This window comes from Somniosus microcephalus, chromosome 3 (assembly GCF_052327205.1).
Source record: "Somniosus microcephalus isolate GS21.2 chromosome 3, FLI_Smic_1.0, whole genome shotgun sequence".
Lineage (NCBI taxonomy): Eukaryota > Metazoa > Chordata > Chondrichthyes > Squaliformes > Somniosidae > Somniosus > Somniosus microcephalus.
In genome coordinates this window covers 225,009,621-225,033,224 of record NC_140989.1, presented here as the reverse complement: position 1 = coordinate 225,033,224, position 23,604 = coordinate 225,009,621, and the positions used below count along the sequence as shown (strand labels likewise).

Here is a 23,604-nt window from a genome sequence, read left to right as displayed (position 1 = left end):
AACGGACACAAACCGTTTAACAAAAAGAGCGCCAATGTGAAAAAAGAGGCGTGGCCAGCGAACAAAAATGAAAGGGGCAATCGAAAGTCATGTAGTCGATGCGGTACACAGCATACACCAAAAAAGTGTCCAGCATATGGTAAAACATGCAATAGTTGCAACAAAAACAACCATTATGCCCGTTGCTGCAAGAACCAAGCGCAACAAAGCAAGGTCCATGCAGTAGATGAAAGCGAGATAGAGGAGTTCTATGTAGATGTTGTGTCTGAAAACAAAAAAGAAAAAAGAGACTGGATGTTGACACTAAAAGTGAATGACATACATATTCCATTTAAATTGGATACTGGAGCACAAGTTAATGTGATATCAGAGACTGATTTTAAGAAAATTAGACCCAGACCAAAGATACATGGAATAAAAGTGAAAGTGACAGGATACTCAGGTACTGATATACCAGTGAAAGGAAGATGCATTGTCAAAGTGACACACAAGGACAGAGGGCACACGCTAGCATTAATCGTGGTGCCAAAGGATGTGCAGGCCATACTAGGCTTAATAGCCTGTGAGAGACTGAACCTGGTAAAGAGAGTCCTCGTTGTGGAAAGCGAAGGAGAGACAGTCTATGATGAACTCATGAAAGAGTACAACGACCTATTTCAGGGTCTAGGCTGCCTTCCAGGAGAACACACGATCAGAGTAGATAAAAGTATGACACCGGTCATACATCCATGCAGAAAAGTTCCGTTTGCTCTTCAAAAGCAACTGAAGGCAGAGTTGGACAGGATGGAAAGCCTGAACGTGATTCAGAAGATAGATGAGCCAACTGAGTGGGTGAGTTCCCTCGTCGTTGTGGACAAAAAGAATGGAAAGCTCAGAATTTGCCTGGATCCAAGAGATCTAAACAGAGCAATAAAGAGAGAGCACTTCAAGCTTCCTACACATGAGGAAATCATGTCACAGTTTGCAAATGCAAAGTATTTCAGCAAGTTAGATGCATCATCAGGTTTTTGGCAGATGAAACTGGACGAGGCAAGTTCAAGACTGTGCACGTTCAACAGTCCATTTGGCAGATACAGATTCCGAAGGTTACCATTTGGCATTGCCTCAGCTCCTGAAGTGTATCACAAAACTATCCATATGATCTATGAGCACCTGGAGGGAGTTGATACATCAATGGATGACATCATAGTATGGGGAACCACGAGAACTGAGCATGACGAGAGACTGAAAAAAGTGCTGGAAGCAACAAGGAAAACAAACCTGAAGCTGAATAGAGAGAAATGCCAGCTCGGGGTGACAGAACTGACATTCGTGGGAGATATCCTTAGCGGTGAGGGCATCAGACCAGATCCCAGAAAGGTGTCCGCAATTGAGAATATGCCAAAGCCACAATGCAAAAAGGACGTGCAGAGGTTTAATGGAATGATCAACTATATGGGTAAATTCATATCCAACCTCTCAGAAAAGATGGCGCCACTGAGAAGACTAACTGAAAAGAACATAGAATGGGAATGGAATCATGAGCATGAGAAGTCATGGAGCGATCTAAAGAAACTGCTCACAGAGGAACCAGTTCTGAGGTTTTATGACCCAGCGAGACCCATCAAGATATCATCAGATGCATCACAGAGTGGGCTCGGTGCCGTTCTTCTGCAAAAATATGACGACTGGCAACCTATTGCATATGCATCGCGCTCAATGACAGACGCGGAGACGCGATATGCTCAAATAGAAAAGGAGCTGCTCAGCATCACATACGCCTGTGAAAGATTTCACCAGTTTGTGTCAGGACAAGCAATCAGTATAGAGACTGACCATAAGCCCTTGATTGCATTGTTCCAAAAGCCACTAAATAGCTGTCCGCTTAGAATACAAAGAATGATGATCAGGCTGCAACGCTATACACTGAATGTTGCGTACACACCGGGTAAGCTGATGTATACAGCAGACACGTTGTCCAGAGCTGTTGACCCAAGTGAGCCCGCAAACACCAAAATGGATGAAAAAGTGAACGCCTACGTGGACATGATCACAAGTGCACTGCCCATAGCAGATGCAAAAATGGAGCTCATAAAGACTGAGACAAACAAAGATGAAACACTGAGACGACTGAGGAAAAGCATCTTGGATGGATGGCCCAACATGAAGCAAGACTGCTCACCTGACATGGCAGAGTACTGGAACTGCAGGGCGGAACTATCAGTGGTCGAAGACATCATCTACAAAGGAAGTAAAATAGTTATCCCAAAGAGTCTGAGAAAAGAGATGCTAAAAAGGATCCATGGAGGACATCTGGGAATCGAAAAGTGTAAGAAAAGAGCACGAGAGGTGATGTACTGGCCACGAATCAACCAAGATGTGACAAATGCGGTGTCAAACTGCACAATATGCCTGAAATATCGAGCAAGCAATCCGGTAGAACCACTAAAGCCACACCCAGCACCAGACAGACCTTACCAGAAAGTAGACGCTGACCTATTCGTATGTCAAGGGAAGGACTATCTTGTAGTCACAGACTATTACTCCCTGTATCCAGAGGTTTGTAGACTGTACACCACCACTGCAGATGCTGTGATAAGATGTATGAAAGCCATATTCTCCAGACATGGCGTGGCAAGCGAGGTCTTCACAGACAACGGACCCCAGTTTTACAATGCAAGTTTCCGACACTTTGCCAAAGAGTGGGACTTTGTCCACACAACGTCAAGTCCTCACTTTCCACAGTCCAATGGACTAGTGGAAAAATCGGTCCAGACAGTGAAAAGACTGATGTACAAGGCAAAAGACAGTGGAACTGACTTCTACCAGAGCATGCTTGTATACCGCACAACGCCGCTCGAGTGTGATATGTCACCAGCCCAACTCCTTATGGGACGTCTGCTAAGGTCAAATCTACCCATCCCGGAGAACCTCCTGAAAACAAAAGAGGGGGAGAAAGTGAGGAAGTTCAAAGAACAACAGAAAGAAAAGCAAAAGTACTACTATGACAGAGGAACACAAAACCTACCTGAACTCCACACTGGTGACCAAGTAAGGTTCAAAGACAAAACAAACATATGGGGCTGAAAATTCAGTAGGGTTAGCGCCCCATTTGAGGCGCTAGAGGGCCTAGCGCCGGAGTTATGGCCGGTTTGTAAATTCAGTGGGGCCCTGCCATCGGCGTTAGACCGGTTGCGCTGCGCCGGCACCGATGACGTCATCGGTGTGCGCAGCGTCCCGGTTGCCGTGGTGACGGGCCCCAACGCCGAAATTGAGTTGCAGCCGCCTCGCCCGTGGCAGCCGCAACTAACGATGTTTCAGCAGAGTCCTACGCGAGTTAGCGCCGGCGCATTAAGGTCGCGCGGCGGCCGGCCGCTTTCCCGCCGGCCGCCTGCCCGCACCTCCCTCCCCGGACTCCTCCACCCCCCCCCCCGCGGAACAGATGCGTCTGGCCTGCGAGCCCGGCACTTCTCCGAGGTGCCGGGCTCATTTTTTTCAAGATTTCAACGGCCAGCGGGCGGGTGCAGGCAGCTCCTCCTTAACTGAAGGAGGAGGCCTGCACTTCCCCAGCCTGCCGCACCGCATCGGGTGCCGCAGCGCCGGAATTGCGCCGCAATGCGGCAGTCAGCGCCCATTTCGAGGCGCTGACACCCTCCTGTAGCGCCGGCAGCCGTTTGGGCGCGGCGCTACTGAATTTTTGGCGCGCGCAGGGGGACTTAGCGCCGGCGCTAAAGCCCTGGCGCGGCGCCAACTGAATTTCTAGGCCATGGACTCAGAAGGGAACTGTCCTGAGTGAAGTTCAACCAAGATCATACACCATTCAGACAGATGAGGGCGCTGTTCTGAGAAGAAATCGTCGGGATCTTCTCATGAGACCAGCCGCAGCAAGTCAAAAGACTGATACTGTTGAACAACCTGATCACACAGCTGAGAAACCATCATCTGAGGCAACAACTCAGATTCAAGGACAATCAATCAGAAAATCCTCAAGACACGTGAAGCCTCCTGAGAGACTCATTGAACAAGTTTAGGACTCTTGTTATAGAAGGAAGTAATGTTATCTTATTCTTTCTTCAAGTTCTAGTGTATTTACATATTTCATGTGAACACACAAAGCAAGGTTAAAAAACCTTGATAATGATAATGTAAGTTCATTAATTGTTACAGTTAAAATGCAGAGTAATACAAAGAAAACATGTTGTTAGATAAAAGTAAAATACTTTTGTTTTAACAAAGGGAGATGTAATGATATCAGCAAATAGTGATGGTATTTGCCTGTTTGATTATGATGCCTTACCAGCATATTTGCCTGTTTGATTATTTATGCCTTACCAGCAGAGGGCATGTGAGAGAGGGAGTTTAGTTTTAGTTTCGTTTTAGATGGATCTCTAAGATGGTGTCTCCTGTAATGCTGTTAACTGAGTTGAACAGACTTTAGATAAAAAGACATTCTCTTTCATGAATGTGTCGTCATTGAACCCAAATAGAAATCAATACAACTAATAGGTCTGTAGTTGCCTGGGTCTGTAGTATTTTTAGAATATGAGCACCTCATTAGCCTGTTTCCAACCTATTAGTAACGTCCTAGTTTCCAGTGACTCCCTCCTAATCGTCAAATCTTCACAAATCTCCTATGTCTCAGCACTCTGTGATAGATACCAGTTATCCCTGGGCATTTATTAGTGTCCACAGCTGAACTACCAATTCTTCCCCTTGCAGCCCCTCGGTGTCTTCCCTGTCCTATTGCCACTGGCACTATCTCAGCTACAACACGCCTCTCCACACTCCTGTCTGATCGGCCTCAGCCAACTACTGCTTGATTCCCATCACGTTGCCCTCCTGCTCACTCCCAACCTGTTATTTGGTCTATGAGCAACAAAGCGGATGTGTATTGTAACATATTAAAACATTTATATGTGTAGTACAATCAAAAAACAAGGTAATGAAAGAATGAGATGGGAGTCTGAAAAGAGAATTCCAAGAAAAGTATTTGACCTGCTCATTCAAATTGGGTTAATATTTTGACAGTGGCATCAAGGAATCTGATTAACATAATTAACTTGCCCATTTTCAGGATGACTTTTATGTTCCATTTTAAAAAAAATGTAGCATTTCCTAATTCTTTTTCTCTGCCAGCATTGTTAATTTTTGCAAGTTCTAGGAGGCCATGGTAACTAAGATCATAGAATCATAAGAGCTGTCCAATTAGTCCCACTCCCCCGCTCTTTCCCTATAGCCCTTAAATCCCCAATTGAAAGATGAGCAGTCAATCATGCTCCCAGTCCCCCTACCTGTCGGTGCCTGCACTTTCGTAGCAAGAGGGTTCGAGTACAGGAACAAGGATGTCTTGCTACAGTTGTACAGGGCCTTGGTGAGACCGCACCTTGAATATTGTGTGCAGTTTTGGTCACCTTACCTGAGGAAGGACGTTCTTGCCATGGAGGGAGTGCAGCGAAGATTCACCAGGCTGATACCTGGGATGGCAGGAATGACGTATGAGGAGAGATTGTGTCGATTGGGCTTATACTCACTGGAGTTTAGAAGATTGAGAGGGGATCTCAGCGAAACCTATAAAATTCTGTCAAGTCTGGACAGACTAGATGCAGGAAGGATGTTTCTGATGGCCGGGGAGTCCAGAACCAGGGGTCATAATCTAAGGATAAGGGGTAAGCCATTTAGGACTGAAATGAGGAGGAATTTCTTCACCCAAAGAGTGGTGAACCTGTGGAATTCTCTGCCACAGAGGGCAGTGGAGGCCAGTTCATTAAATATATTCAAGAAAGAGTTGGATATATTTCTTGAGGCTAAAGGGATCAAGGGATATGGGGAAAAGGCAGGGACAGGGTACTGAATTTGGATGATCAGCCATGATCACATTGAATGGCGGAGCAGGCTCGAAGGGCCGAATGGCCTACTCCTGCTCCTATCTTCTATGTTTCTATGTTATTGCACATGGTTGTTCCAAGGTTATCTAAAGCCGAGGGATTTAGGTGGAAATTATATTTTAGTGTTCTACGTTAAAAGCTGGGGTTTTTCTACACGGGATAAGTTTTTAGAATCCATGCCCATTTAAACAGAAGGTTTGTTTTGTATTTTTTTAAAATATTTGTTAAATTCAAAAATCTTAATATGATCAGTACTAAAGGTGCCATTTACAGGAAACTTTGGTTTATCCGGAGGTTGTATGTCTGGAAACCTCGATCTAACGGCAGAAATCAGCAGCCGTTTTGGTTAGGTTTTTTTTCTTCTCCTAGCATTTTTTTAACAGTCAGGCTCTGGAAAGCGTCTCTGTAAAAGAACATCATGTTGAACTATCATCTTTGGTGTTCAGAGAGAAATTCTTGTTAAACTTAGGCAATCAATATCAAGTAACCTGCTATTGGACTGAAGAGTCATTAATTTTAAGTGGCTGTGACGTTCAAGAACCAGCAGTGTTTATGCGTGATGTAATTAAGATCAATAATATGCCCCCCCGTGTCGCTGTGTTCTAGTATAGTTTTGACACAGTAGTGGTATGCTGGGGAAAAATTTGACGTTGGATTGCTGTGCAAACAAACCAATCCCAAACTGACTCAGCATTTATCTCTGTAATAACCACTGAGGGTGACCCAATTTCTTATTAAGTGCCCTGACACAGCTATTAGTTCAAAGAGCATCTTTCAGATGTCGTCTTCATTCTTCTTCAGTTGCTGCATCCTCCACACATTGCAAAAATAGGCCTGCCTTCCACAAAGCAGCAGCAGAAAGAGCTTGGAGTGTGGAGAAACAGCAGTCAAGAAGCTGTTGGCCTATCCTCAAGACTTGAAATGTTGACTGCTGTTTTCCTTGGATGCTGCCTGACCTGTGTTTCCAGCTTTTTCTTTATTTTTGGATTTTCAGAATCTGAATGTTTTTTTGTTTTTAAAGCTTGAAATATCTCTCTTTTGGTTCTCCCAAAACCTCTCCTACTGAAGAGAGTTTTTTTGTTGCGTGTGGAGCTTGTTCACTATTTTCAATCTGCAAATTCTTGAATTTTTTTTCACCAGCAGCGTCTTGAGTGGCTGACTTTGCTCTGATCTCATTACATCAATGGGCTGTAACAGCTTTTCGCTTCAAGATTTATATTCAGTGCCATGAATCTTTCCCAATGACCAATTCTCACAATACTGGTTTTCAAAATACTGTATTCAATTGTCACACATTTTAATATATGCTGGTAGGCTCAACACAAATGCTTCTTGCAATCATCTGATTTGTTCAAAAGTCCTACCTGCAAAAGTGTTGAAGCTTAATTTTGTCTGAGTGCAGAGGACTGTGTACCCACCTCAGGGGAGAAGCATCCCTTCAATCCCAGGTAGAGATCGAACGTAGACAGGAATTTTTTTCAAAACCATTCCCATAAAGAGGCACTGGTTGAGTCACATTCTTTACTTGTACATCTTGTAAAATGTCTCGGATCCTAGAATTGCACAAAGCCTCCAGCATCAGTCACAAATCACTCAACCAGAAGAGATTTGAGCTCCAGTTCATTGTCTATCCCAGCTGAGTGAAAATTGCTGAGGATATTGGGGAGGAGAATGTATTGACAGACCTTTTTGTTTTGTTCAGTTCTGTTAGGGCTTTGTTGGTGTAAACCTGGAGCAATTTGTGTTGTGAGCCAAGGTGACTACTTTGGGCAGTGCCTATGAAATTGCTGGCATGCTAGTCAGTGGCCTGTATGTTCTGATCATTGAACTGGAACCAATGTCAAACTAACAACCAAATGTGCAGGTATGGCACATTTGTACAGTTGGGTAAGATCCCTGGTGACATTTGACCCATGCTGGAAAGTGCGGGGACATTAGTTAGGGGCAGGAACAACTTGTGCTTTTATAGCACCTTTAATATCCCAAAACACTTTACAGAGTGTTAGGGGACTCGAACAGGAAGAGGAAGATATTTTTGTCAAGTGCTTGAAAGCAAGGTTAAAGTGGTTGGTTTTGAGGCGGTACCAAGGCAGAAGAGTTTAGAGTGCAGGGGCATGGTGACTGTAAACACTGTCCCCATTGAGGGAAAAGGAGTGAGACAGGCTGACAGTAGACTAGAGTAGACCCACAATAGATCAGAGGGTATATGCTGGTACGTCATGCTGCAGAAGATTGCATCAACAAAGAGCAGCAAGATCATGGAGGAATTTGAAAATAAGAATTTAAAGTCAACACGCTTAGGGATGGGAAGATAAAGAAGGTTGGCAAAGACAAAGGTGAGTGAAGTGATGGACTTGGTATGAGGTGGGATGAATTGGAGTTTATGCAAGTTAGAACTCGGGAGGCCAGCAAGGATTGTATTGTAGAAAAAAGTCATTGAGATGATAAGTGTTATGGATGAGGGTTTCCATGAGGGTGAGGTTGGAATGTAGCTGAGCAATGTTGCAATGGTCTTGATGATGGGCTCGATATGGCATTTGAAGCTTAGCTCAGGGTCGAGGAAGATGATATGGTTGCACAATGTCTGGATCAGCTTGAACAACTAGCTGGAAAGGGATTTGAATCAGCACCTGAGGCTCGCAGTATTTGGTGGGAGCTGAGCAGGATGGCTTTATTCTGCTAATGAGCAGAACAAAGTTTTGGCTCATGTTTGACTCAATATTGTGGGGTTAAGGTGGTGGTGTAGAGGTGAAGTTGGGTGTGATCCACTTAAAATATGGAACCATGCTATTAGATAACGTCACCAAGGGATAGTATGTGAAGATAAAGCCTTGGTGCATGGCAGAAATGACAAATCATTGAAAAAGAAGAAACAATTGGAGATTTACTGGCTACATTTTGACGGGTAGAAGCAGAACAAAAATGGACCACAGAGATGAGATGGTGGAATGATTATGATGAGGTATGTGGGGAGATTCAGGAGGCATCGTGCACCACAATTGCATAGGATGTCATTGCTGAATTTGATCGGGACAGTGTAGGCGGTATGCAAACCAGACTAAAAGGATTCAAGCAGCAAGTGCTGGGAGATGCCAAACTCCAGGATTGAACTGACCTGAAATGCTACTGTGGTTGAATTATTGGGCAACAGTCACACTATATAGGCTCATAGCACAAGCATCATTTGGGCTTCTGGTGCCTATGGTATTGCAACTCAGTGCCTTCAGGAGAGGCGGAGAAAGGGGATAAAATTGTTTAAAAAGTACAACAGCACACGAAAACATACTGACACAAACATGTGCACACATGCACAAATGCACACATACACACAGCATTTTTTTGAAAATTAATAACTTTCATCCTACAGAATGAGCTACAGTACCTCAGTTAAAGTAATCAATGTGGTAAAAGGCTGAGATACAATATCTTGGCAGTGAGCAATGCTCAATTACATAATTGATCTTGATTTTGTGGTATGTAATTTGTTTTTAAACTGTTAGCTATTGCTCCTCAATGTAACTTCCCTTTTCTATAGGTGGGAATATGACGAGAGTTACTGCGATGCAGTAAAGAAGACCCCTCCCTATGATTCTGGTCCTCGTCTCCTGGATATAATAGATACTGCGATTTTTGACTACTTGATTGGTAATGCAGACCGTCATCACTACGAAAGTTTTCAAGATGATGGTGGAGCGAGCATGCTAATTTTGTTGGACAATGCAAAGAGGTAGCTACAGAGCCTTCATTGTATACTTCTACTAAATGGCTTAATTAGTACAATAGCATCATGCCACCATTTGAGAACTATTAACATCCAATACAAATGAGGAAGTAAAAATGGTAGAGGGATTTGAATTTTTTTTCTTTAAATAAATCGATTGTAATAGGCCTCGCTTCACATTGGCATGTTTGCTTGTATGCAAACAAGCTTTTAAGAAGGGCATGTTAGGGTGGGCACACGTTCATAATATATTTAAACTAAGCGAGGTTACCACAGTAATGCATTTAAAGTTGGTGTTATCTGCTCCTGTCTATTGTCATTGGTTTTTCATTATTTTCATGACTTGGATGCCAGAATCTACATATTTCCCTGGAATGGTCAAATACAGTGTTGGATTACTTGCCAGTTATGGTGCAACTGACTATCCCATTGGCAGTAGCCAAGCTTCTCACTAAACGTAGGTTCTGGAACCAGGAAACCAATGATGTACCTGACCCATATTAATGGGAACTGTATCAGTAGTGTTTTTGCAACATTGTAGGGTGGAATGTTGCAAGCCTCGACTCCACCAGCCGGGCCTCTGACGTTGAAATCAGTGGGACGCACCCCTGCAGTTTTCTAGTAAGCTTCCCAGTGCCCACTATGTTTGAGGTCATGTTAGTAGAGCCTCAGAAAATTCTGCGCTGTGTCCTTATGGTTGGAGGCCTGATTCCTCTGTTTCATTGTTACATTCCTTTAGTTTTTTTTACTGGTCTCTCCCCTTCTTGATTACAGTCACATATTATGTTCTTCTTCTTCTTAGGCAGTCCCTCGGAACCGAGGATGACTTGCTTCCACATTAAAAATGAGTTCGCAGGTGACTGATGAGTCCAGTGCGGGATCTACAGTCTCTGTCACAGGTGGGGCAGACGGTGGTTGAAGGGGCGGGTGGGTGGGGTGCTTGGGTTGACGTGTGCTTCTTCCGCTTGCTCCCGGCGAAGAGACTCGAGGTGTTCGGCGCCTTCCCGGATGCTTCACCTCCACTTTGTGCGGTCTTGGGCCAGGGATTCCCAGGTGTCGATGGGGATGTTACACTTTTTCAAGGAGGCTTTGAGGGTGTCCTTGAAGCGTTTCCTCTGCCCACCTGGGGTTCTCTTGCCGTGCTGGAGCTCCGAGTAGAGCGCTTGTTTTGGGAGTCTCGTATCGGGCATGCGGACAATGTGACCCGTCCATAGGAGCTGATTGAGCGTGGTCAAAGCTTCGATGCTGGGGATGTTGGCCTAAGCAAGAACACTGACGTTGGTGCGCCTATCCTGCCAATGGATTTGCAGGATCTTGCGGAGGCAGCGTTGGTGGTACCTCTCCAGTGCTTTGAGGTGCCTGCTGTACATGGTCCATGTCTCTGAGGCATACAGCAGGGCGGGTATCACTGCTGCTCTGTAGACCATGAGCTTAGTGCTGGGTTTGAGGTCCTGGTCTTCAAACGCTCTCTTCCTCAGGCGACCAAAGGCTGCACTGGCACACTGAAGGCGGTGTTGGACTTCGTCATCGACGTCTGCCCGACGTAGGCTCCCGAGGTATGGAAAGTGGTCCACATTGTCCAAGGCCTTGTCGTGGATTTTGATAATCGGGGGGCAGTACTGTGTGGCGGGGGCAGGTTGGTAGAGGTTGGTTTATTGGAGTGTCAGCGGTACCTGGAAATGACATTTGCTTTTATTTGGGATGATGACATAGATCACATAAATAAAAAATTGTAATTTACAACAGTCAGCTGAATCTCTAAGTTAACTGTCCAGCTTTGGCCAAATGACGTAATGGCCTGGTGAGGTTGTCAGTGCTCACCGTTGTGGAGTAAATTGGACAGCAACTTTCAGAGTATGCACATGCCTGGTTAAAAGCAGAAATCCAGAAGTTGCGGTTCGAGTTACCCAGCTCCTCCACAGGCTGCACTCTTAACAGAACCTCGCCAGAAATGCATGCAAGAGCATGAAGTTGGAGTACTTGCCCACAAAGCATGCTAGAAAAAGTTAGGGCTGGTGCATTATGGGGTAAGTGAATTTTAATAGCGTGGTAAGTAATAATTACTATGAAACAACCTCTGTAGCCCTGAAAATGTAATTTTACAAGTGTGGAGTCTCATTCCTTCAGAAGTTAATTGGCGTTGGAGTTTTTTTAATTGAAATAAAAAGTATTTTTTACTTTTTCTGTCTGTCTCTTTTATCTCTCTCTCTTAATCCCATCTTTATTTCCCTATCTTTATTTTGCTTTCTGTACATGATTTAAATCTATACTTCCTGCTTTAAACTCTGCGTGTCTCAGTGAGGATTCTTCAATCTGGTTGAAGAGCCTCGCTGTTGCTTCTCCTGCTCACAGATGCACTGTAGAGGGCGCCGCGCTGGATCAGACACCAGATTAGAGCAAGCCTCCACTCAAAAGCCCATAAAAACTTTGTGGGCAGCTCTCAGCGTAGTGAATGCCGATCACCGTTCCTTCGCCGCTGACTGCAAAATCCGGGCCAATATCTTTTTTTCACCTTTCTGACGAAAGGTCATCGACCTGAAACGTTAACTCTGTTTCTCTCTCTACTGATGCTGCCTGGCCTGCTGAGTTTTTCCAGCGTTTTCTGTTGTTATTTCTTTTTTTCACTAGTGCATGCTTAATTCCAATTCAGACTAATTGTTTGAAAGTCCTTACTCCTTCATATCTGCGTCAGAGTTCCAAGTGAAACTAGTTTGGGCAGTGTCAACCCAGTTTCCAGTATTTTGGGGAATTCAAAAGTGTAACACTAATCTGGCATTTTTCTTCACAGGCTAAGAGGATGGCTGTTACAGGAAAATGTAAATATCACACAAGTATACAAGATGTTCCTCTGAGGCTGATTTTCAGGCACAGTGTTAAAGCAATATATAGAGAGCTTTAGACAGCACAAAACTCGTTCTGCATCTGACTTCCGAGAACCTCAATGTTCATAATTTGTACAAAGCCTGAGAGAGTTCCATTGCCTAGCACTAACATCTGGAATAAGCACCTCGATAAGCAACATTTCACCAAAAAGATTTTACAAGTTATTTTTGTTTCTGTTTCTAGTTTTGGGAATCCAAGTTTAGATGAAAGAAGCATCCTAGCATCGGTTTATCAATGTTGCATGTAAGTACCATGCAGTCCTAAAAGGTTGCTGTAAAAGAAATGACTCCATAGGTGTGAATTATTCTGTCGGCTTAATCATCCAATCCCAAATCGTCTTTGAAACATGAAAATAGGTGTCCTATTGAAATGCAAAAATACTGTTGCATTGGCGACATTCTTTCATTTGTACAAACAACTGTCCAAAAAAAAAACAACTGTCCAAACACAATGGTGTGTGGACACTTGTGAAAGCAGTTAAACCATGTGCTTGTGCAAAATCCTTTATTTACTCTTATTTTCTTTTAGAATTTTTGGTTTGTGGTGAAAGTGTGTTGGAGCCATAATGCTGCGCACTACAGAGTGGTAGTATGTGGGTTTGTGCCTCCATTCCTTCACACTACAGTACTGCGCCATTCAGGAGTGACATTGCCAGACACTTGGGGGCGGGCCACCCGGTACTCTTGTGGGGTACAGGGTGACCCACAGGGAGAAAACATTTTTTTTTTTTAATTAGCTGTTTGTGCTTAAGTGGTTTTGTCCATTGTAAATGAGCAAACTCAGTATATTATGAACTAGGCACATGTTTGCTTATAGACTTCTTATATTTTTTTAATCCTGCTGTTGAAGGTCAAAGTTGGTATTTTAATAAATGTGTCTTAATCACACAATATTAGCTGTATCCTATGGAATAGGATCAGAATAAATCCAGTATCTGTATTGTGCTGATTATGCCCACATCAACTACCTTCATGATGTGGAATCTGTATGGGTAGAATTGAGAAATACTAAGGGAGAAAAAACATTAGTGGGAGTGGTTTATAGACCTCCAAACAGTAAGGCGGAGGTTGGGGATGGCATTAAAAGGGAAATTAAAGAAGCGTGCAATAAGGGCACAGCAGTCATCATGGGTGACTTTAATCTACATATAGATTGGGCTAACTAAATTAGTAACAATACTGTGGAGGAGGAATTCCTGGAGTGTTTACGGGATGGTTTCCTGGACCAATATGTCGAGGAACCAACCAGAGATCAGGCCATCTTAGACTGGGTATTATGTAACGAGAAAGGATTAATTAGCAATCTTGTTGTACGAGGCCCCTTGGGTCGGAGCGATCATAATATGATCGAATTCTTCATTAAGATGGAGAATGAAGTAGTTGACTCAGAGACTAGGGTCCTCAATTTAAATAACGGAAACTACGATGGTCTGAGGAGCGAGTTGGGTAGGATTGATTGGGGAATGGCACTCAAAGGGTTGACGGTGGATAGGCAATGGCAAACATTCAAAGACCGAATGGATGAACTACAGAATTTGTTCATCCCAGTTTGGCATAAAAATAAAACAAAAAAGGTGACTCAACCGTGGCTAACAAGGGAAATTGGGGATAGCATAAGATCCAAGGAGAGGACATATAAATTGGCCAGAAAAAGCAATAACCCTGAGAATTGGGAGCAGTTTAGGATTCAACAAAGGAGGACAAAGGGATTAATTAAGAAAGGGAAAATAGAATATGAGAGTAAGCTTGCAGGGAACATAAAAACTGACTGTAAAAGCTTTTATAGATATGTGAAGAGAAAAAGATTGGTGAAGTCAAGCGTAGGTCCCTTGCAGTCAGAATCAGGGGAATTTATAATGGGGAACAAAGAAATGGCAGACCAACTAAATACATATTTTGGTTCTGTCTTCACAAAGGAGGACACAAATAACCTCCCAGAGATGCCGGGGAACATAGGGTCTGATGAAAGGGTGGAACTGAAAGAAATCAGTATTTGTAGGGAAATGGTGTTAGGAAAATTGATGGGACTGAAGGCCGATAAATCCCCAGGGCCTGATAATCTACATCCCAGGGTACTTAAGGAAGTGGCCCTAGAAATAGTAGATGCATTGCTGGTCATCTTCCAGAACTCGATAGACTCTGGAACAGTACCCATGGATTGGAGGGTAGCTAATGTTACCCCACTATACAAAAAAGGTGGTAGAGAAAAAGCGGGGAATTATAGACCGGTAAGCCTGACATCGGTAGTGGGGAAAATGCTAGAGTCCATTATAAAAGATGTAATAGTAGAGCACTTGGAAAGCAGTGACAGGATCGGACAAAGTCAACATGGATTTACAAAAGGTAAATCATGCTTGACTAATCTACTGGAATTTTTTGAGGATGTAACTTGTAAAATAGATAAGGGAGAACCAGTGGATGTGGTGTATTTGGACTTTCAGAAGGCTTTCGATAAGGTCCCGCATAAGAGATTAGCGTGCAAAATTAAGGCACGTGGGATTGGGGGCAAGGTATTGACTTGGATAGAGAACTGGTTGGTGGACAGAAAGCAAAGAGTTGGAATAAACGGGTCGTTTTCCGAGTGGCAGGCAGTGACTAGTGGGGTACCGCAAGGATCGGTCCTAGGACCCCAGCTGTTCACAATATATATTAATGATCTGGACGAGGGAATTGGATGTAATATCTCCAAATTTGCAGATGACACAAAGCTGGGTGGGAGGGTATGCTGTGAGGAGGATGTTGTGAAATTCCAGTATGATTTGGACAGGTTGGGTAATTGGGCAGAAACATGGCAAATGCACTATAATGTGGATAAATGTGAGGTTATCCACTTTGGTGGCAAAAACAGGAAGGCAGATTATTATTTGAATGGCAATAGATTGGGAGAAGGGGAAGTGCAAAGAGACCTGGGTGTTCTTGTGCACCAGTCGCTGAAGGTAAGCATGCAGGCGGTTAAGAAGGCAAATAGTATGTTGGCCTTCGTAGCAAGAGGGTTCGAGTACAGGAACAAGGATGCCTTGCTACAGTTGTACAGGGCCTTGGTGAGACTGCACCTTGAGTATTGTGTGCAGTTTTGGTCGCCTTATCTGAGGAAGAACGTTCTTGCCATGGAAGGAGTGCAGCGAAGATTCACCAGGCTGATACCTGGGATGGCAGGAATGACGTATGAGGAGAGATTGTGTCGATTGGGCTTATACTCACTGGAGTTTAGAAGATTGAGAGGGGACCTCATCGAAACCTATAAAATTCTGTCAGGCCTGGACAGACTAGATGCAGGAAGGATGTTTCTGATGGCCGGGGAGCCCAGAACCAGGGGTCATAGTCTAAGGATAAGGGGTAAGCCATTTAGGACTGAAATGAGGAGGAATTTCTTCACCCAGAGAGTGGTGAACCTGTGGAATTCTCTGCCACAGAGGGCGGTGCAGGCCAGTTCATTAAATATATTCAAGAAAGAGTTGGATATATTTCTTAAGCTAAAGGGATATGGGGAGAAGGCAGGGACAGGGTACTGAATTTGGATGATCAGCCATGATCTCATTGAATGGCGGAGCAGGCTCGAAGGGCCGAATGGCCTACTCCTGCTCCTATCTTCTATGTTTCTATGTTTCTATGATGGATCAACCAATGGATTTAATTTGTAATGGCTCAGAAACTGCAGTTGTTGAAGTTTCCCAACCCTGTCGGTATTTGACATTCCTGGTACTACTTCATCAGTAAATATTGGCTGTGGGTGACATGGAAAAATTAGTCTCCTTTATAGACAAGTCCACAGCCAAAACCTTTGCATCCTCCTTGTACAGCTGGAATGTACAAAAGGGGATTAGAAACCAGGTGCAATGGTTGCTGAAGATCAGTGGATAAATGACGCAGCTGGTTTACTTCTAAGGCAGAGGGGCTCGGAAGGTCCCGTGGATGATTCCTGTATGTACTGGGTGAACTAATCTCTGCCAGGGTGACAGCATGGACACTTCCATTGGTCACGGTGCTCCCAGGTACAGAGGGGAAAAAAATCAGTCAGCCTTCCTGCTCTCGTTGCAGTCCAGTGACTTCTGCCAGAAAGTTCATACGTAAGGTCGTCTGATGCGTACAGGAATAGGCTTGACTATGATGGTAAGTTAGCTGAGGTACTGGAAGGCTGCAAGTGCCTGTAGAAACGTGAGGAGGGGAAAAATAAGCTCGAAGTAATAAATCTCAAATCTTTATTTTTCTGCCCAATATGTTTTTTGTGATAGTTGAGAATACATTTTTTTTAAGTTTGTGTTTGGGGGGAAAAGTGCTCGAGTTTCAGTGTTCTTTGAATTTATATGCAAGAACAAAAGAATTTGGAATGTGAAGTGCATACAAGATGTTGCTCAGGAGGTGGTGTGGTTTAAAAAATCATATTTACTTGTGAAAAGATTCATAAGTTCTCACCTATTGAATCAAGACAGCTTTTATGTGAATGACAAATGTAACATCCATGATGCACATTTTCTTCTTAAAATCTATGCTGTAGCTTGCACCCCATAAAGAAATAGGGTAGCAGAGTGTGAGTGGTGGTTATGGTGATGGCTGCAATACAGACTGTCCTGGGTTGCAACTGAGATGGGGGTTATACATGGACATTCTTTTAGCAGTTTAAATGATCCCTGTGGTTTGGTGTAAAAATTTAGATAGGAACTTTTATTGCAAGGCAAAAGTGTGTTGCTTTTTAAGTAAGTGGATGTAAGCTTTGTGATTTGGGTTTAAAAACCTGCAAGGGAGCACTGGTGCTCTTTTCAACTTAATGACAATAAACTGACTCCAAGGGGGCCTCTAAGATTATTTGTAGGAGCAGTTTACAATTTTTAAAAGCAGCAGCAAACAATTACATTCCAAAAAGATATTGCGAGGTGAGAAAGAAGAAAATAAATAGAATGCGTTTTCATAAAAAATCTCGGTGCTTTTTAGGACTACAGTTATGGTCTTCAATTGCATAAGAGGACAGATTTCCCCCCAAGGTGAATGTGTCATCATAGCAAGAGCAGTGGGAAAAATCTGAAGGTGAGGGAAGCCTTGGTAACTGGGAGGGAGCAACATTAGCAGAGGCTTGGAATTGTCTCCTGTCTCCGTTGAGAAATGCTGTATAGCATGAGTTTGCTGAAAAGAGATAACTAGCTGACAGAGAACATAGATTTACTAAAAGTTACAGTGTTGGGAGAGGCAGGTCAGTGTGTGGAGCTTATAGAGTGATTGCATGTGAGTTTGTGTCTGTGACTCTCTCGCACTCAGTTCCTGACATCATCATCAGTTAATATAAGCATAGTGCAGGCAATTCATGGTATGGGAGAGTCACCCAGGACCCCCTCTCTCATACACCTCCCAGTGGCCAGTTTCCAGAAGGCACTGCTAAAGATCGAGAAGCAGGTAAGCCTCGGAAGATGCAGAGGAAGCAGTTTTTTTTCCAAAGTTGGAAGTGATGTGGACCACGCATTGCATTATAATTCTTTACCCTATTACACCCTATGTACAAAACATTTATTGTTTTCAGTGTGTATTTTTGATAAAAACAGCAAAATTGTTGGAAAAACTTTCTAAAAAGTGGATTTCCAATGATATTTGCATGTCCGTGTGCACTTTTCACTCCACTTGAACTCTCATTTCCACAGCCTTCACACTCAACACTTGTTATAGGGTAATTTTTGTGAGTTGTCTGCACTTTGTCTTGTTTTTACCTAGTTTTTACACACATCTGACTATCTTTCTTTTTACAGTATTAGAGTGTCTACCTGGAACAGGTTAAACTACCTAAACAATGGAGTTCTCAGTACTGCTATGCGGACTGCCATGTCACATGACCCCATCACCCCAATTTTGACAGATGCCCATTTGGAGGCCATGGACCGGCGGCTGATGGGCGTCATAGCAACTATCAAGCAGTGCATTGAACAATTTGGGACAGACACGGTGCTGGTGGAAGACAGAATGAAACTATCTCACTTGAAATAAGGTGCTTGAAACACAAATCGAATAATACTACTGCTCTGCCTATGCCAAACAAGCATAGACAGTGCAAACTGTGCACAGTATGGAATACAAACTCAAGGAAATTTAAGAAAATGTTTCCATTCCCTTTAGGGGTATAAATTATTTGGAAAAGTAGGCTTGTTCCTGGGACAGGTACTGGAAAATCAGTTGGCCCAACTGAATTCTACCAACCCTGGATGCACTGACACACAGATGAGCATAACTGGAGGCAGTAAAGTTGGTTTCTGAAGTAATGCTTTCACTTGATCTTTACTGCAACCGTAAGCATGTTCTTTGTGGTTTTATCTTGTGTCAGATAATGCAGACTTGTTGTAAGTGTCTTAAAGAAAGGTGATGAACCTGTGCTTATTCTGACATATCTGTTACCTTCAGGGAGTGAAAGATTATTTAAATCCTTGATCTTACACTGCCAGTAGTAGAATCCAGGACATTCTCCAACTGGATTCGTTTTTAACTTAACAAGTCTGTCTGGGTTACATTGAAGATGCTTATATGGACAAATTACATACCCAACTAATGCAGGTCCTATCTCGTTTTTTTCTGACGGAAATTGGAAATATGTTTAAAAGTTTGCCTCTACAGTACAGTACCAGAATTACTGCAGTGCAAACTCGATGCAAAAGAGGCAGAAACTGAAGGAATGCCCCCAGAATTGTCATGAATTCAAAATGTATCTATTGTTTATCTTAAACTACAGAACATAATATTTATTTTCCTACTTTAACTTTTGAGCATTTAAAACTGTATGTAACTGCTGGGCTTAAAGGTAAAGTAATTTTTTTTTGCAGTAGTGCTCAATCAGACTTGTCCTATTTAAAGTGCATTAGTGAGTGCAAATGGTGAACTTTAAACCATAATTCTTTTCATGTAAGCACTGTAATGTTCAATACCCAACCAGTTTGAATCTCAGCGCCCAGCAGACGTTCAAACTTACCTGCCTTAGTTCTCAGCCAGGCCACTCTATCGAGCACTGTGTGTGGGTAGTGTTGGGGAAGGGAGATATAGCTAGTATTGTACAACACCCAAGCGTGGGACCAATTGAACAGGTCATGTCCATGGTGGAGATTGTTCTCCTGGGGAAGAGCTTGGATTAAAAAGAAAGTTGTGAATTTTTACGTTTATTGTCGTTTTGAGTGATTTAAAAAAAAAAATATTGGGACTTGAGTAAAAGGTAACAGAAAAGGATGTCTAATTGTTTGTCAATTGAAAAAAAAAATCTGTGTTGGGGTTCTTAGCTTTATACTGTGCCAAGTTTGAGCTGTTGGTTACTGTTTTGACATTTGTGTGCACTAAACATGTTTGTGAAATACCCAAAACCTGACAGTGAAACTTTCAAAGTTGATGGTCAGTGGCAGTTCCCCTCCCCCCTCAACTTATGATCGACCAGATTTTGGTAGGATGTTTACAATAATTCTTGCAAAGCAGGAAGGCTTGGACTGTTTAAATCAACGATTCAAACTTTGGCAAGACATGGAAAAAAATTTTGAAGTATAGTAATAAAGTGGTGTGTAAATAATTATACAGATAATTTATTTGTTGGAAGTAGTCTTGGGCTTTTGCCACCTCTGCATTGCTTAGTGTACCTGATTATAAATGGAAGATTACTCCATATTTTAGTGGAGAGAATGGCTGCAGCTGTGGTTTAAATTCTCTGGTAACCCACTTGTTTGGAAAATAATGTTCTGATCACCTCCAATGCAAATAAATTATTTAAGCAATGTGTAGGATAACGCCCTTCTATTTTAATAAAAAAAATTAAAGCACAGCTTCAACAAATCTGCGTTTTCATCAGTACATAATAAAATTCTCGAGTCTCTATTAACAGTCATCAGTAAGTAATGTTTCTTGTCATTTACTTTCTACTTTGTATGAATTTCTCGCTCGGGTATTCGTGTCCATAAATTTATTTTAAAACTAGTTACTTTTAATGCTCCATTTAAAAAAAAATGTTCTTCCTCTTCTTAAACAAGACCATTCCCTCCATAGAAGGCAGGCAGGTATTCTGCTCAGTAACACCTGCCAATTCATGTCTTAAGGTGGCTGCGTAACTCGCCTTTCTTTTGCTCTCCTTCCCTCTGACTTTTGGCCAGCAACTCACCCTGACAACACAGTCAGGAACTTGCTGTGAGAGTTGTTGTGGACATGAACTGGAGCAACAAGGTGCTGTCGTAGCACTTTGCAGATGGAAGTATATTTTGTGCAATGTGCGAGGTTCACAAATAACAAATTTGATCTAATTTCTTCATTTGCGGGAGTAATCTTAAATTGTCAGCATGAAGAGTCCCAACTATTAGCAGTAAGCCTTTCCCTCTGTCATTCCCAGGGGCACACAATTGTCTTACTAAGTGTTGGATTTAATAAGTTGCATTTCTTTGTTTCTTGTTTATCTTGTGTTCAAAAAAATACTTATGGTGTGAAGTGAAGAAATGTGAAGCCTCTGAGCACTGAATGTGTGTTGACTTTCATTACCAACAATGAACATTACAGATGCCTATTTTCCAAACATAGTTTGAACACCTAAAACCTGCTTTAGATTTCTGGTGCAGAAATCCACCGAGACCTACAGGAGTGCACTACAGGAGTCATTAAGTTGGACATTCCTTGTCAAAGTAATTTTCACCGAACATTCTTCACGTGTGGCATCAGCTGATCTCCTCGATAACCTTTATGATTTCACCAGTTTTGATTACCCAATTTGCCTATGCACTGTATAGATGTATCTCTGGATTTTTTCCTCCTTAGTTCCAACTGACACAGCAAAACTGGTTTTGGCACTTGGTGTTGGAGGTCATTGGTACTTATTTCACAATCACCATCCCAGCAATGGTTGCCCCAACCCCAAATGCCAAAGTTGAATAATCTTCTTTCTTGCCAGATTTGAACTAGGATTTTTGGATCAAGTTCCACCTGTCGGTAATGCTATAGTTGCAGTGACGTATTGTAATGCTCATTTCTTCATCCATTAATGACACCTCAGATCCGTCATATAGTGGAGACTCCTTGTAAGGTATATTTTGAATATAGAAGGGACACAAAAAGAAACCAATAACATTACATAGACTTTTACAGCACAGAAACAGCCCATTCGGCCCAACCGGTCTATGCCAGTGTTTATGCTCCACAAGAGCCTCCTCCCACCCTATTTCATCTCAGCCTATCAACATATTTTTTTCCCTCGTGTACTTAGCTAGCTTCCCCTTAAATGTATCTATGCTAATCGCCTCAACCACTCCATATGGTAGCGTGTTCCACATCCTGACCACTCTCTGGGTAAAGAGTTTCTCTTGAATTCCTTATTGGACCTATTGGTGACTACCTTATATTTATGGACCCTAGTTTTGGACTCCCCCCCCCCCCCCCCCCCCCGCCCCCCCCCACACAAGTGGAAACATCTTCCGCGTCTACTCTTTCGAACTCCTTCATGTCACCTCAGGGCTTGTTGAAAGGCCACATTTACTGCACATCACCCTGTGACCACTTCTCTTTTCTAGAGAAAAAAGCCCCAGCCTGTTCAGTCTTTCCTGATAGTTGTACCTACTCAGTTCTGGTATCATCCTTGTAAATCTTTTTTGCACTTTGTCCAATGTTTCTGTATCCTTTTTGTAATATGGAGACCAGAATTGTGCACACGGTATTTTTACAATTTTTTAAGTTTCAAGGGTGTGGACCAACGTGGTCCTCTGGAACTGATGTGGTCTCCCCCCCCCCCCATTCTTCTGCTTTGAGAAGGAGGAAGATCAGGAGGCTCACCATAGCGATGCCAAGCTGCTCGTTGGTACCAATGCCTCCCTGTCTGCAGATGCAGGTGGGCTGTGCCTCCCTAACAAAGCAATTACTGAGTTGTGAGCACAACTCAAAACGGACCTTAAGCTAACTAAGATCCAAGCCTACTGCTGAATGAGTCTTGCTATCACAGTCCACTGTTGAAAACAAATGCAACTCAGTCACTGGCTGACACATAGCTCTCCTCCACTCAACTTCTAAGGCTGCAATTTTTAGTTTTGCCCAGGCATTCCGCCCACCTTGCCCAAAATCATTCTGCACATATCCTGTCAGTTCCAAAAACATCTCCCTGACAATGAAATCTGACAACTTTCTTTTTGTTTAAGACCACCATGCCCACTGTTGCCTGCCCTTTCAATCTTAGCCAACTAGCTCTCCTGCAGTGGCTGCAGCATCTGAGGTGGTTGGCTGATGATTTGCAGCAGGAGCCTGGGGCGACTTAGATGGACTTTCATGATGGCCGTTTCCCTTTAAGAAAAAAGTAGTGTGTGAAGCCACTCTGTGTACTGTCATATGAAATGCAATCAAAGTTTTACAAGGCATTCCTTAATGGAGGTGGCACAGGCCGATCATGTGCCATTTATGGGCTACCTTCCCTTGAGCCTAAAAATTGGGTCAAATTACAGACAACAGCACCTTAAATGAAGAATCTTAAAAATTGTGGGCTTGATGTCCTAAAAAAGCACCAGCCTCAGACATGACATTGAGCCACATGGCTACAGACACAAAATGACTGCCTTGATCCTTTCAGCTGCTGCAGTAGCACTGACTGGGTTGTCTATAGAAGGCCTTAATTGCGCCTGGAGCCCATCATCATGAATATATAATGAAGGTGCACTTCAGAAAATGGGGTGGGTTCTTAGAGGTGCAACACTGGTGGATTTAAGATAGTTCTGGTGCACTTCCAGCGGTAAATCTTCCGATGAGGAAAATCCTGCCCGAAGTGTCATACCAAGCCTTTTAATAGCCCAAGACAAGGTTCATATCAGCAACCACCTTGGGGTGCAACTCAACACACTTTAGACCCCCTCAGTCCACACCCTACAGTAAGATGTGCCAAAAGAACCTAGCCCAACCACACTATGCTCCATACTTCCAACCTCACCAGCAGCATAAATAAAAAGAGTCTGAATCTTGGTGTTGCAGCCCAATGGGAGTGCGTTTATGTCCAAAACTTAGTTCAGGGGAAACTATGGAATCTGTTTACCTATTACATTTCACCAGTATTCCTTAGATTTACAGGAATAGTTCATTTGGATAACTCTGCGCTTGGATACCTTTTAGCAAATGAAATGAAGCTCCGTGTCAAAAAGAAGGATCTGGTGGGATAGAAGAGGAATTAATTTTA

General features: G+C 43.0%; 1 protein-coding gene across 1 annotated transcript in view; it reads left to right on the top strand.

The window, feature by feature from the left end:
• fam20b (FAM20B glycosaminoglycan xylosylkinase) overlaps window positions 1-20,299 on the top strand; it is a 324,352-nt gene extending 304,053 nt beyond the window's left edge. The window contains exons 7-9 of the mRNA XM_085982204.1: window positions 9,400-9,591; window positions 12,652-12,711; window positions 18,200-20,299. Of these exons, the coding sequence (XP_085838330.1) occupies window positions 9,400-9,591; window positions 12,652-12,711; window positions 18,200-18,434 (487 nt within the window). The 3' untranslated portion in view covers window positions 18,435-20,299. The remainder of the gene's footprint in view (window positions 1-9,399; window positions 9,592-12,651; window positions 12,712-18,199) is intronic.
• The last annotated feature ends 3,305 nt before the right edge of the window (window positions 20,300-23,604 follow it).